Raw genomic sequence first — 14,727 nt, forward strand, 5'->3', positions numbered from 1 at the left:
AAGTTGTCACAGTCAAATGTCGAATGCAAATTTACTATTATATCCAAACTGTGAATCATTACGGATAGATATTGTTACATAATTTACCATTTTATTTATTTACCTAATTGCTTATATTCCTAAGAAAGATAATTTTACTAATATTAAAATGGAAGTAACAGCAGGAATGAAAAAGAAGCTACAGGAGGAAATAAAACTTGGAGTAAGTAAAGAAATGAAAAAGCTAGATTTGAAAATCAAATGTAATACTCAACTGTTAGATCCAGATAGAGATTTACTCTGTTGGGAAAAATGGATTCGTATTAGAAATGACGAAGCAAAATATTTAGCATCGCGCACTCAAAGACCTGCAGTTGATTTGACGATGAATTTATTAGAAAAAGAACATGAAGACATAGAAAGAAAAACGGCTCTGGTATATGCACAAGTGCCTAAAATACCTAAAATTAGGGACAATACCCCATGGGATCGACCAGAGAGATTGTATCAGTATTGTGATTGTGAACCAGTATATGAGCTGCATAGAAAACCAGCTGAAATGGGCTCTCCACCTGTGCTTGAACATATAGGAGTGCCCACATACATTCAAGTTGAAGAAAAGGGTTTATTTGGAGAACCAACCAGAAAATTATGTACACAGCTTGATGCTGATTACATAAAATACAGGGAAAAGCGTGAACTTGAATTGAAAAGGAAAATTAAGAAAATTGATCCATTTCGGTATCGTTTTTGTATCCTTCTTGATTTTTCTTGTAGAGTGTCGGTTTTAGTTATAATTTTGTGATTAAAAAAATATTTCATATAAAGGTATCAACAACTAAAAATCTGGTCTTTTTACAGGTCCGATATTAGCGAGTTGATGATCAAAGGTAAAAAAGCTATTCAACCGCCTCCTGTGAAGTTACCTCCATTGCCTGAAATTAATATAGATTTGCCAGAAGTAGAAAATGATTTCGTCGATAGTATATACGCTGTGAGGATTAACAACACCGTAGTTTTGAAAGATATTCCTGGTCAAAACTTATCACACCTGCGGAAAATGCAAGAGCAACCTTGGCACGAACATTGTCTCTCTTGGACATATTACTTTAACGTTCCTATAAAAAGAGCTGGAAGAAGCAAGATGTATTTAGAAAATCTGGGAACAACGACGTTACGATATTGTTGGAAAAGGATAAGACGCCCAATCCCATTCATGCCACTAGATTTTTATGTCCAAGTATTCTTTTTTAACAAAAATGAAGATGTTTTATCTCCCGGACAAAGTAAAGAAATATTTTTAACGTATATTTCTGATCAACCCGGTATTCACAGTGAGATTTGGGAACTTAGTTTTTGCAATATTTGTTTCTTCGATACATTGTCGGCTAAATTTATTTTAAACTTGGTTGGAGATGCTGTAGAAAATATAGATAAAACGATAAAAAAAACAGAAGCACTGAAACGGAAAATATGTAAAAAAGCTCTGTATGATAATATTAAAAATATATTAGACGAAATTGTTGCTAAGGCCACTGCTATTGAGCCACAAATATATCCATATAAGAAATGGTTTTTGGAGGCTGAAATGTTTCTGATGAAGAACCCAGTTTGTTACTATCACCAAACAGAAGTTAAGAAGATGAAAGATCTTTATCTGGAAATGGAACCTGGTGAAGAGTGGAACTTATCGATAGTGAAATGGCGAGAAGCGATGTTGAAAAAAAATTTTGAAGAGAGAATGAAATACTATGAATTGCTGAGAAAATCACATTCGGATTTATTAAAACCATGGTTAGAGGGAGACGAACTGTTGAAACAGAAGCACCAGGCTGTGGGTTGGTTGCTTGGGCAGTTGGCAGACAAGTTTGTTACTGTACAGGCATATATTTATGATAGTTTGTATCAAAGACGAGAATCCCAAGTAAGCCAAAGCAGCGGTCCTAAAAGTAGTAGTCGAATTCTCGACTCTGTGGATTCTGATATCAGGGATATGGCAAGCGTCATGTTCGTTACACATATGACCACGCACGTCGAAGCTGCTATAGAATCAATTGCTGGAGTTTTGAGTAGCCTTGATTTAAATAGATGGATAGAATTTGACTTTTGTCGTTTGTAGGTCATTTAAAAAGTTATACGCATTTTGCCTATCACATTTGCCACATCAATAAACGGTTACTTTCAAAATGTTCAATTTTGATTTGAAAATATCCAAAAAAAATAAATCGTGGTCATTAAATACAAAATATTAATGGAAACAGTTTTACTATTGTTTTATTTAAAACGGTAATTAGAGGTTATTCTAAAACATACGTTTTTTTAATTATAGAAAAATTCGGTAAAGATCCTTCTTAACATTTAGTTTGTACTGCCAACAGTTATTTCAAAACAAAACTTTTCAATAAAAACATGCTTTTGCTTGCGGCTCCACTTGCATGAATTTTCCACGTAAAGATTATATGGTCAAAGTTGCAGAGAAATCATCCTTATATGTCAGATTCGCATGCAATCAAATATCATATGATAAAGTTTTCCAATATTTTTTTTGAAAGTTTTAATTAAATCCTTAGGTTTTATCCTTAGGTTATATCCTTAGGGTTATCCTAAGGTTGCGATCGATCGATGCGTTTGTTTGACTTTCGATGATTTTCAGTAAATACAAAAACTCTGTTCAACTATTTTTGAATTGATGATACGAACTTTGTATGGGAAATACATAAATTATGGATGATTTCGATTACTCATGATTTCCCTGAAACTTGACCAGATGACATCAAAGTCTGGATGCAGGCCGCTTCAAATATCCTTCTATGTATATCAAGCTCTGTCTAATATACAAATGTTATGAGTATGCTTATTAAAAAATAAATAAAAGAACAAAGAGCTGTTACTACTTCAGTTTATTTTTAATTTACTCCATTTGACTAAACAAACTGCACTTTCCATTGTATCTCGTCCATTTTACCTAAGCTTCAGCGAGACCTAACAATAGAAGCCACTGAAATAAAAAATACCACTTAGCTGTCAAAGACGGGAAATGGGGTAAGGGATTATAAAGGAAAAGTTACAAAATCAGGGATCCTTGGAAGTAATAAATACCAGGCGACCAAGTAATGAGATATCTCTAGACGAATTGTATAAATATGTTATCACGGCCTGCATTTAAGGCCATGATACTCTGAATATCGGAGTCCAGTAAAATCTTTAAATTTTGAAGATTTGGCTGTGATTTCACGTCCGATCATTTCTCTGACGTTACGCACTTTAAATAAGTATTCAATTTCGGTTATATTAAGAATCTGCTATTTTGATAATCTAATGTTTTAAGAATCTGATATTATTCGGTTTGGAGATGGAAATTAAAATTCAAAATTCTTTCAGTCTAAATCGAAAAAGTCTAAAAATAATTTAAGTTTCTTTATGTCAAAATTCTTTAAGTCTACATTTATTCTGAAACTTAGAGTAAAGTAGTAGTAGAGATTAGACTTGGAGCAAATTATGATGGTAATAAGTGATGTATATAATCCTAATTACCTAAGACTTCCGAAACGTAGCTATGTTTCGGAAGTTGCGCTTCTAGACGCAACAAACTTCACCGCAGCCTTTTCTCCAAGATCGTTAATTAACATATGTGCATCTTATAATTTATGTTGTTGTTGCCCATCAGTTGTCAAAGCCTTTATACCTTACCTTTATACCTTGATCGCCTTGTATGATACCCACGGGAGGCTATGGAGTGGTCTAGGGCGGAACCACATGCTGTCGGTATTCTAATCCCAACCCAATCCCACTAATATTATTAGCGAATTTGTAACTCTTCACGCTCTATTTACTCAACCAATCTTTATGAAATTTTGTATACATGTAGATTGAAGTATGGAGAAGGACATGAACTATCTATATTATTCATTCTTTAATAAAACCGAAAAAATAACTGTTCCGTGGGGAACTTACGTGGACGAAGCCGCGGGCAAAAGATACTTGACAATATTTTTTATTTATGACCGATAAAATATTTCCATAGATTAATAAATACATACGGAACATAGGGAAGAATAACAAAGTTGAACTGTGGAAGCCACAGACTTATAGGTATGTATTGCATTCATTTTTACGACACATCAGGAAAGCTAATAACAAAAATTCTAATCTAAACTTTTACGAGGAAGATAATAGACAGTGTTTTAATTAAACACTACGAGACAACTGTTCGTTATTCAGTCCACTTAATTGGACATCTGCCCCCAATGAAGTGACATTGTAACTGATAAGCTGACTGCAAATAGATCCTTCTTAGTCATTATTCCGCATTTAACTAATTATCCTTATCCTTACATATTATAAAACAAAATCCTCTGCCGCGTCTGTATGTCTGTTCGCGATAAACTACTGTACATTTAATTCACCTAGGTAAGTTCACCTAGGTTTAATAATAAGTATACCATTTGGTAGACTTAATTCACCTCTTTCTCATTTTTTGGTGGTTTATGGTAGGTCAGGTGGTATATTCACCAATGAAACCATAGATGTAGCACATGGTCAAGGAGACATTGACTTAAATTCTTATTGTCAATGCCATCGCCATGCAAAAGTACAAGGCAAATAACCTGCCCTTAAAATAAAATCACCTTATTCAAAGAACAACAATGTCCTTTCCGATTCACTGCACGTTCAAATGTCCAACAGACGTGACTCCGGATGTGATTTTCAATTTTCGAATCAGCGCCATCTTCTTTGTAATGGATTTTTGACTTTTTCGACGATATTTTTCACGCTTCAACGAGGATTTCTTTTTAACTACGATTCTTGAATTGTTATTTGTAAAAGCGGCGAGCGAATACGTAAAATCACGTTCGTTCTCTGAGCTTTTGTCCGGTGCCTTTAGCTGTAAAGCGTTAGAGCTCAGGGTCCCCTTTCGCTTCTTTTTCTTCTCCATTTCATCAGGCATCCACGTTCTTCACATTTTAAACGCAGCGAGGAATATTGGCGATATAGGTATACTAATACTATCTATTGGACGCGGCTTTGCCCGCGGAAAAAATTGCCTATGTTATCACTTTTTAGCTCTCCAACGGTATCCATACCAAAAATCAGATTAATCCTTACATATTATAAAACAAAGTCCTCTGCCGCGTCTATCTGTCTGTCTGTTCACAATAAACTCAAAAACGACGGCGCAGATTTTCATGCGGTTTTCACCAAAAGACAATGTGATTCCTGAGGAAGTTTTGGGTGTATAATTTACTATGTTTTTACACGAGCGAAGTCGGGACGGGCCGCTAGTTCAATATAAACTCCGTTTGATTACGTTTATTTGCGTTTTGACGTGAAAGAAAGACAAAGAAACACGCACACATTTCGCGTACATAACGTGAAATGTGTGCGTGTTCGTCTTTCTGTTATTAGTTTTGTCAGTATCAACAATACACAAATAATTTTATTGTATGTCATCAATGTACCGCAATTTATTTTTCCCGAATCTTCGTGTGAGTTAGAGCGCAAACAAAGTGTAATGGAGCTCTTATGGTGGCTCGGAAAGGCAAAAAAATTAAGGCAAGGAATAAACCCTTGAAGGAAAAGACAATTCTATGGCATCCAGTGGCGTATCTAGAGAAGGGCTAGACGGTTACCGTTCACTAGATCCGTCAAACTCAAGTAGCCCTACTACTAATGAGTTTTTTGAGACCCTTACTTCAAAATGTTTAATGTAACAAACAATTGAATAAATTATTCAGAAGGGTGACAACGACGTAAGTAGTAACATTAGCTCAGCTCTCTGTTTTATCCGTGACAGCCGTACACAATTTAATCTAATAATAAACGAAAACAAAATTAACATTGTAATACTTAGCTATATAAAAAATATTTATCTACTTTCCAATAGTCAAACTAGATTACAAAGCTACCCTACATAGGAACACTTATAAGATCACTTGTCAAAAACTTGTAGAAATGAGATGTAAAAATATTTTGGGATTTCACAACTACTCTCAATAGTTCCTTACTTTAACTCCTTCAAAAGAACAACTGACAGTTTTTCCCAGTAGGTCCTTTAAAAGGACCATTACAAATACTATTGGTACTACAGCAGTTTATTTCTCCCATCAAAAGAATCCTTTTTTATCACGATAGCTACGCCACTTTCGGCTTCCCTCCTAATAAACGTTTATTCTTGTGAACGGTTCCATTGTGAAAACCCTTGTTTTCTTCCAGTCTTTCCGTGTTGGCATCGGACCAAAAGCTTTTGGCATATTATGCGTAAATGTTCTACTCTCCCTTAAGTCTTATATGTGATCGTAGGCGTATGTTTGTGGCACAAACCTTTAAATAAATAGAGCAGGCTTTTACTAGTCATAGGTACTGCATAGACTATTCAAACATGCTCTGATTAATAATAAGTAGTATAACGCGTTTATAGGCTAATGCATGGTATAGGTACAAAACAAATATATTATTACATTCATTCTCATTCAAGAAACAGGAAATTTTGGAAGAATTAACTGCAAATTTTCAATATTTCTTCGAGAATGACCAGTTTATGTTGAAGTATGTTCACAACATTATCATGTACAGGACATGATTAAAATCAATTAAAAATATGCATTAAATCTAAGAGGAAACATTAATATAATATATAGTAGTTTGTAACGAATAAACTCTAAAACGACTGTATCGGTTTTTACGAAATTTGTCATAAAGACCAACACAAGGGGAGAATTATATTACCACTGGTACTAGAGAAATAAGTGAACAATATATTCTTCGAGATTTATTAAAAGCCATGTTATTTTGTCACAAATTCCTGTCTATTTATCTATATGTCTATGGATTTAATAGCTTGTTTAGTTTTTCTGTCACTAATGTGATCTCATATTCTTCGACCGCCTCGATAAAATGTTTGTTCTCTTATCTGAGCGTTTTCCCGTTAGCTTCTTCATCCAGTCGGAGCCCAGGGTCCTCTAAAATATTTGTTAATGGATTTTCTAGTAAATACGTACGTAAGGTCTTTACTATAATATAACGAGACGTTTGTAAATTTTTCAAAGGAAAATATGTCTGATCTGATTAAACATCATATCTAAATATTATAAAACATAGTCACTTTCGCGCTGTCTGTCCCTTTGTACGCTTGCTTAGATCTTTTAAACTATGCAGCGGACTTTGATGCGGGTTAATATAGATAGTGTGATGAAGTGATGTCCTGTAAGTTTAGCTGTACCTACAATTTATTATATTTTACCCCGTTTCATTTGAAGGGCGCTAGTTTTCTTATAAAATAACAATTATTTGAACAAAAAAAAAACAGATAAACTACAAACAAGATTATTACATATTCATACATCATGCATTACAATATTCTATGCTGAATATAACTGCAGTACACGCTTACGGCCCCTGCGTGTGTTAATTTTCTCGGCAGGTCAACGCGATAATGCGATAATTTAAGTGACTTTGTGGTTATATCTCTAATCTTACAATGATTTATTAATATATATTATTACGACTGATACATGTATATATTTGAAATAAGTAAGTTTGAGACTTGTGTTATGGGATACTAACTCAATGATACTATATTTGATAACAAATACATATATATATATATATATATATATATATATATATATATATATATATAGAGATAAACATCCAAGACCCGGAGACCCGGGCCAATCAGAAAAGAATCATTTTCTAATCATGACCCGACCGGGGATCGAACCCAGGACCTTGCTCGGTTCAGAGGCAAGCACTTTACCACTGCGCCATCGAGATCATCAAAATAGAGGATAAGAAGACGGGATGACTTGATTGCAGCTTCCGGTGAAGCCATTGAAGTGGCTTGAATATATTTATGCGAGAATATATTTTATAGCACCCAATAGAGTGTTGTGGATTTGCCATCGACACGGAAAGAAGAAAAACAAATACTTATAAAAATAAACAATCAAGATGGGTCTTGATTGTTTATTTTTATAAGTCTAACTAAATTTATGAGGTCTAAGAAGTGATTGTTGGTTATGGAACGAAACTTGACTGGCTCCACGGGTACTATGGCCATTTGAAGACATTTATGGCCATTTTTTGGAAGACAATTGAACTATTCAGTTCATAACTATACTCGACTTTACTCAAAATAACCAAAATAGATACAGCAACAAAATGACCACAAATTTCTAAGAAACAGCTAAGTTTCCACTACTTTTAAGTTAGCACAAAGTAACATGATCAAACAAACATTGTTGTTTCAAATATTTGATATGTCTAGTAAGTTTACAAACATAATAACTGATTTCCATGAACAATATTCCTATATATCATATTATTAGACTAAGCAATATATTCGAAATTCCCAAAATTAATTGCCTGCTCGTAACACAATCTCCCTCGTTAACTTAATTACTTTGTCATAATTTTTTTTTAAAGATTACCTATGATTATGACCTATATTATTTTTTAACCATAACGCTTTGAACTTATTGTCGTCAAATCGACAAAAAAAATTAATTGTATTTTTTTTATTATTTTCTAAAATTTTTTTTTGTATTATCGTTTTATGACGGTATTAATATAAAAATAAGCAAGTAAAATAAAATAAATAAATAAAAACGTTGAAACGTTGAAGAAAATATTCAAAATGGTATCATGTTTAACAAAATGAGATTTCAAAGTGTATTTCTCAAATGTGCCCACGGGGCGAAAGGGGGTGTTCATTTTATATTTATGGTACCCTCTGAAGCCTGAGATAGACTCCTATGTTTATTAAGGGTATCGTTATGAATTTTCTTTATCTTATCACACTGAATATATGCACATATACTCATATATTTAAACATAAACGAGTTAGCGAGCCTATGACAGCTTTTGATCCTAAACATATTATTAGAAGACATTTTTTTAAGAAAATTATGAAACCCTATGATTTTTCTTTAGGTGAAATATAACTTTTACTCACAAAATAAACTAAGAAGTGTACAGCTGTAAGTACTAATTATTATTTGTAAGATTGAAAAACTATGGACCTATTGACTTAAAGTAGTTTAAAATCTGAAAAAAATCTTAAGATTAATAAATTGGTTTTATACCCATAAAATCATATAAGAAGTTGGAATTATTTTATACTACTTATTTCATGTATAAGACATAGATTGTATGCAATACCCACATCATCATCGTCATATCGAGTGTGTTATTGCCATGGATTTATTAAGTAAGTACTTCGTTGTCAAATCAAATCAAATCATTTATTCAGAAATTAGGCCTTCACAGGCACTTTTTCACGTCATATTCTAAATTAAATGATGTTTACCGAAATGCTACAAACTACTAGCATTTCGGAACGACCACTGCTGAGAAGAAATGCCGAAAGAAACTCATTCAAACAGTGTTGGTCCCTATTATGCCAGAAGGGCTTAACATTTTTTAAATATAAATGTATGTATAATTTTTTATCAGTAATATAACAATGTAAGTACACAATAAAGTACATGGTCAAAAGGTATAATGAAACATATTATGATTGTGATCAAGTGCTGATGAAAGGAATATATATATATATATATATATATATATATATATATATATATATATATATATATATATATATATATATATATATATATATATGTATAATTAACCAAACAAAAAAAACTTTTAATAAAAGATCGAGCTAACCAGTTCCCCCGTTGCACGGAGTACCTACTCATTCCATGGTCATTGCTAATACTGCGATGTCAGACATAAATGCGTAATATTTATAACCAATCACTATACCTAAGTGATGATATAAATAACATAGTTTTGTAGTGTATAATATTTTTAAGTGGTCCGAATTCCTGAATTCTTTTACCAGTAGGAAGCCACAATATTCCTAAGCGACAGAGTACTTTTTATACCAATAATCTTACAGAAGCGAAGCCCACATACTGCAACTAGTCCTTACATATTACAAAACAAATTCCTCTGCCGCGTCGGCCTGTCTGGTCGCTATAAACTCAAAAACCACTTTTCATGCGGTTTTCACCAATCGATAATGTGATTTCTAAAGGTTTAAGTGAATAAATTAATGTTTTTATCCGAACGAAGCCGAGACGGACTGCTAGTTTTGTATAAAACATATAAACAAAAATGTAAGTTGAGAGAATTTCCTCCTAATTTACAAAAAACTTTATCCACAATCTAGACTTTGAGCTGTCGACCAAAAACTATATAATTATGAGAGATTTCTAACGAACCATTCTCTCCGCTTAAAGTTTATATGCTGACATAACTTTTGTTCTGACAAATTGTTCCCCATTGTGAGTAACTTTTGATGTTTTCAATGTAAACCTTCATTAAGATTCGACGATTTTTTTTCTAAGTATTTTTATTTCATATTTTTTGTGTAAATGTATATTTTATTTGCCGGTTTTCATAGAAAATTAGATAGGTTATGGACCTATATAAATATTAGAAAAAAAAAAAGTTCGTCATTATCGTGTTCTTCCTAACGTATTCTTCAAGGAATCTCGCCGGTTACGTAAAAGAAAATACATAATATACGAGTAATATCGAAACAAACGCTGAAGCTCTCGTGCGCATAAATCAACAAAAAGAAAAAAAATGTTTGCCTATCATCAATTTTTTTAGGGTTCCGTTCCTCAAAAGGTAAAAACGGAACCCTCATATCACTTCGTTGTCCGTCTGTCAATACCCTTTTTCTCAGGTACGCGTAAAGGTATCAAGTTGAAATTTATACCAAATACCCAGGTCTACGGTGTCTTTCAGCTGGGAAAAAATCAAACTTATACGTTAACGCGATCAAAAAATATGACCATAAACGGTAATATTTTTTGATCGCGCATATTTTGCGTTTTAGTTTCAAGTGTGCTAATTACAAACAGTGGTGTCAGATTTTATTGAATTAATGACTACCGACTACCTACCACGTCTACGGGCAAGTAATCGCATACACACTAATGAACTTAAATGTTTTCCTTCACCGGAAGCAAGTGGTGGTCTATGAAAACTAATACATGAGACAGATTAGTGTACAAACTCATGAGTAGGATTCGAACCTGTTGCCTTTCGATCACAGACCGGTTTTAATAACGTGACCATCAAATCATATCATCCAATGACAAGGTCAATCGATTAGTATGTCCTGGTGATAGAGTTTATAAACTGTCTGAAGCAAACAATATAATTCAGTTTGCGTGTAAATATGCCAAGTACGCCCCCAGCGAGGCTCGAAATTTCTAATTAAGAATTTAATTAATAAATTAAAATTTATTAATTCTAAATTAAATTTCTAGATAACTATGTAGATACACTCACTTAAAGTCACAAAGTCCTATTTTACTACCTATTTATTATATTAAAAAAAAATTGATCGTGATGGTGCAGTGGTTATTGCGCTTGGTCTTGTGATAGTGACGGTTAAGATACTCTCACAATGGTCGGTCATTGAATGGGTGACCAAAATTATCTTGAGCTCCTACGTGCTTCGGAAAGCCGTTGGTCCCGGTTGTATTTGAAGCAAATTAAAAGTTTAATTCAGTTGTGAGGTGGTGTCCGACTTCTTCAATCACCAATGGCATCATGCGACAGCAGGCAGTACCCATAAAAACTTAGACTAGGTAAACAAGCATATCCCCCCGACGGGTTCCCATCTTGTCGCGATGGTGGGGCTTAGTAACCGGGGGGGCTGGTCTGACACAACCAGCCACCCCGGTGAACCAAGAGGAACCCAAGGCCCAGAGACTTTGGTGGGTGCTCTGGGCCTGGTGGACGGTCCCCTCAGTAGTACTGCCATTGGCTGGTGACCCGCCACCAGCCTTTGGATGTGGAAACTAGAGGGGACCAGAGGTGGGGTCGCGGGGGTTTGTCCTCCGCGACCACAGCGCGGCCGTGGCGCTGAACACGGTGCGGTGGGGCCGCAGGGGAAGAGGAGAGTCGGTATGTCTCTCGACGATCCCCCTGTCCTCTGCGGCCGATGGGTGGCTGCCTCTGTATCGGGTGCAATGTGTGGGTGTCACCTGCCTATCACCTCTTGCGCTCGTACAGAGGCAGACTTGGGTGCCCTGTGGAACCCAAGATTTTGTGTGTGTTGTGATCGCTGGTCCCTTCAGGACCAGCGGTCGGTGATGCCCGCTCCCCCCGTCAGCTTTCTGACTGGTGTGCGGAGTGGGCTTGATGGTCCGCGCCACGCTCGCGTGGCGTAAGGGGCGGGTGGTTAGCACTTGTGCTTGCTGCCCGCCCAGGTCGGGGCCGAAAGGCCGGCCGGGGGGGCGTCGCGGTCGAATGCCTAGCGACCCCGTGACGTCCCCCATAACGGCAACGTGAAAACGCCCCAGGGGTTTAGTGGGTAGGCTGGGCCGACTAGCGGCCCAGGAGTCCCACACTCAGTGCGTAACAAGCATTCCCCTGGGTAAACAAAAAAAAAAAAAGGTAAACAAGCATATAGCAAATTATTGTACCTTAGATACTTACAACCAAACGAGCAACATCGTTAACACCGTACAATTTCATAGAAAAGTGTATTACCATGCTAACCAAGTCATTTACATATTCAGCGTGCAAAATTGACCATTATATTCTTAACACTTAGAACAACTTTAAATGCATCATTTTATTACCCAAATTTCTGTTACTTGAGTTCATAAAAAAAACTTATATTCAATTTTTACTACCTACCCCAAAGTTTTATTATATTTATTATAAAATTTTTAATAACCAATTATTTTTTCTATTACGTTATTTCATTGTAACGTTACTTTAGTTGAAACCTTGTTATAATGTTATTAAAACAAAATTGAAGTTTTTTTTTTCTATTCAGTTTATGAACAGTTCATAGAAAAATTCCAAATTATGTTACCATTTGATGTAAAAATGATAAACACAGGTTATAGTTATACAATTATATTTATTGTATGTATTTTTATGCCCTTATTTTGGTATAAATTTTCCCTTTTTACAAGTTTTCATTTAACTTGCAATGTAATTACGTCACTATGTCCCTATGTCTCGGGTGGAATCTTGCATTTCAAGTTTGAAGCAGATATCTGCAACGGATTGAGCTGAAACTTTGTTCACAGGTTTAGTTTGGATGACAATACATTATTATGATAAGCGCGACCTGATGATGCACCCAGGAATGGCTCCAGACGTGGGAACACCTCAACGGTTTACTGCTCTTTCTTGCGTTACTCGTAATGTCAAAATGGCGGTCATTATAGAAAAACGTCATGAATCAGCTTCCGTTTATTAACTCTAAAATTTCGGTATTCAATTGCCAAAAATTTTGTGCCTCATGAAAAGAAATATAAAAGTAAACGTTTGATGTTCAGGTCGAGTATAAATGACGGTCACCCCTTAAAGCCAACACACAATAATAGTACTATTACTCAGAAATTCCACAGAATATTTTCTAGATACAAAAATGGAATAGTTGGGCTGGAATTTACTTTTATTATTTCAAGAAAATGAAATAAAATAATAATTTTACGAAAAATATCTAAAGGATTTAAATGGATATTTAAATATATTCAAAATTTTGTAAAGGATGTTTTTGGTGGTATCTCTCTCTCTGACCTAAGCTTATTTTTATTTTATTTATTAAGGCATACACAACAGGTTACAATCAATGTAAACAGTGACCTTAAATCGTGTGCACACAACATGACAAACATATGAAAACAAAAAAAATGTATACTATGTGGAACCCCACATAGTATACATTTTTTTTACGTACTAGTAGTACGTAGTTCTTCCCGGCTTCTTCAGGCGTTGAGCGTTGGAGCCCAGGGTCCTTTCCTACTTTTTCGTCTCCACCTCGCAGGGTCGTCGACATTCCTAGTTGACAGACCATTGACACGCATATCATCCTTAACCTATCCTTAAAAATTTTAGGTGGGATCATCTCTATCTATTCCACATTATACGGTGAAATCACAGACGCAAATATAAGGGGTTCCTCAGAAACCTTAAGAAAAACTTTGCATAAATCATAACCGACCTTGATTTATATATTCAACAGTTAGCAAATACGACTTTATGCTTCTTACAACAAGATACACAATCAAAAATCAGTGTCTTGTGAGTTGATTGGCAAAGTGGGGAGACAAGTGAAAAACAAAGTCATCTGCGGGAGTAATATTTCGCGCGAAAATCAAAAGTATTTTTGTTGCGTAAATGAAATCACTTTTGGCAGTAATCGGCTAAAGACAGCGAGAACAGCTGGAGGACACAAGGCGGGAAGTCTTTGCCCAGCAGTGGGAAACGCAAGTTACAAAAATAGATTTCAGCATTTCAATTTTGAATGTCTATTGTCTGTAGCATGGTCATTATACCGATTGCTACACTTGGGATCCCAGGTTCAACCCCGGTCAGGACAATATGAATATTTAAATGGTCCTGATTGACCTGGGTCTTGGATATTTAACTATATATGTATGAATAGTAAAGCATTATAAAATATAGTATATCGTTCAGTTAGTATTCCATGACACAAGTCTCAAACTTACTTTTGGGGCTAACTCAACCAGTGCGATTTATCTAAATACGTGTAATGAAATTAATACCAAAATTTTAATTTTCTTGTCATCATTATCAGAAAGAGTACTTACTCATCGCGCTCAGTCTTAACATTTTAACCAACACAGTGAAAACATCTGAATCAAGACTCTAACGCCATACACATAAGATATAAAACGGAAAACTATAAATAGAAGACAAGTGGGGAGGAAAGAAGCTTTCAACGCACGCGCAGGC

General features: G+C 34.9%; 1 protein-coding gene across 1 annotated transcript; it reads left to right on the forward strand.

The window, feature by feature from the left end:
- The first annotated feature begins 24 nt into the window (after positions 1 to 24).
- Positions 25 to 2,232, forward strand: LOC128671533 (MYCBP-associated protein-like). Its single transcript, XM_053748066.1, has 2 exons — positions 25 to 720; positions 841 to 2,232. The coding sequence occupies exons 1-2, from the start codon at positions 149 to 151 to the stop codon at positions 2,096 to 2,098; spliced, it is 1,830 nt and encodes a 609-aa protein (XP_053604041.1). The 5' UTR covers positions 25 to 148; the 3' UTR covers positions 2,099 to 2,232.
- Positions 2,233 to 14,727: the final 12,495 nt, after the last annotated feature.

The sequence above is a fragment of the Plodia interpunctella genome, chromosome 7 (genome assembly GCF_027563975.2).
Source record: "Plodia interpunctella isolate USDA-ARS_2022_Savannah chromosome 7, ilPloInte3.2, whole genome shotgun sequence".
NCBI classification, from domain to species: domain Eukaryota; kingdom Metazoa; phylum Arthropoda; class Insecta; order Lepidoptera; family Pyralidae; genus Plodia; species Plodia interpunctella.

Excerpts from the sequence above, each read along its gene's own strand:
- LOC128671533 (XM_053748066.1), top strand. The coding sequence starts at position 149 with ATGGAAGTAACAGCAGGAATGAAAAAGAAGCTACAGGAGGAAATAAAA. Across the intron at positions 721-840 it reads AAGAAAATTGATCCATTTCG|GTCCGATATTAGCGAGTTGA; the intron begins GTATCGTTTTTG and ends GTCTTTTTACAG.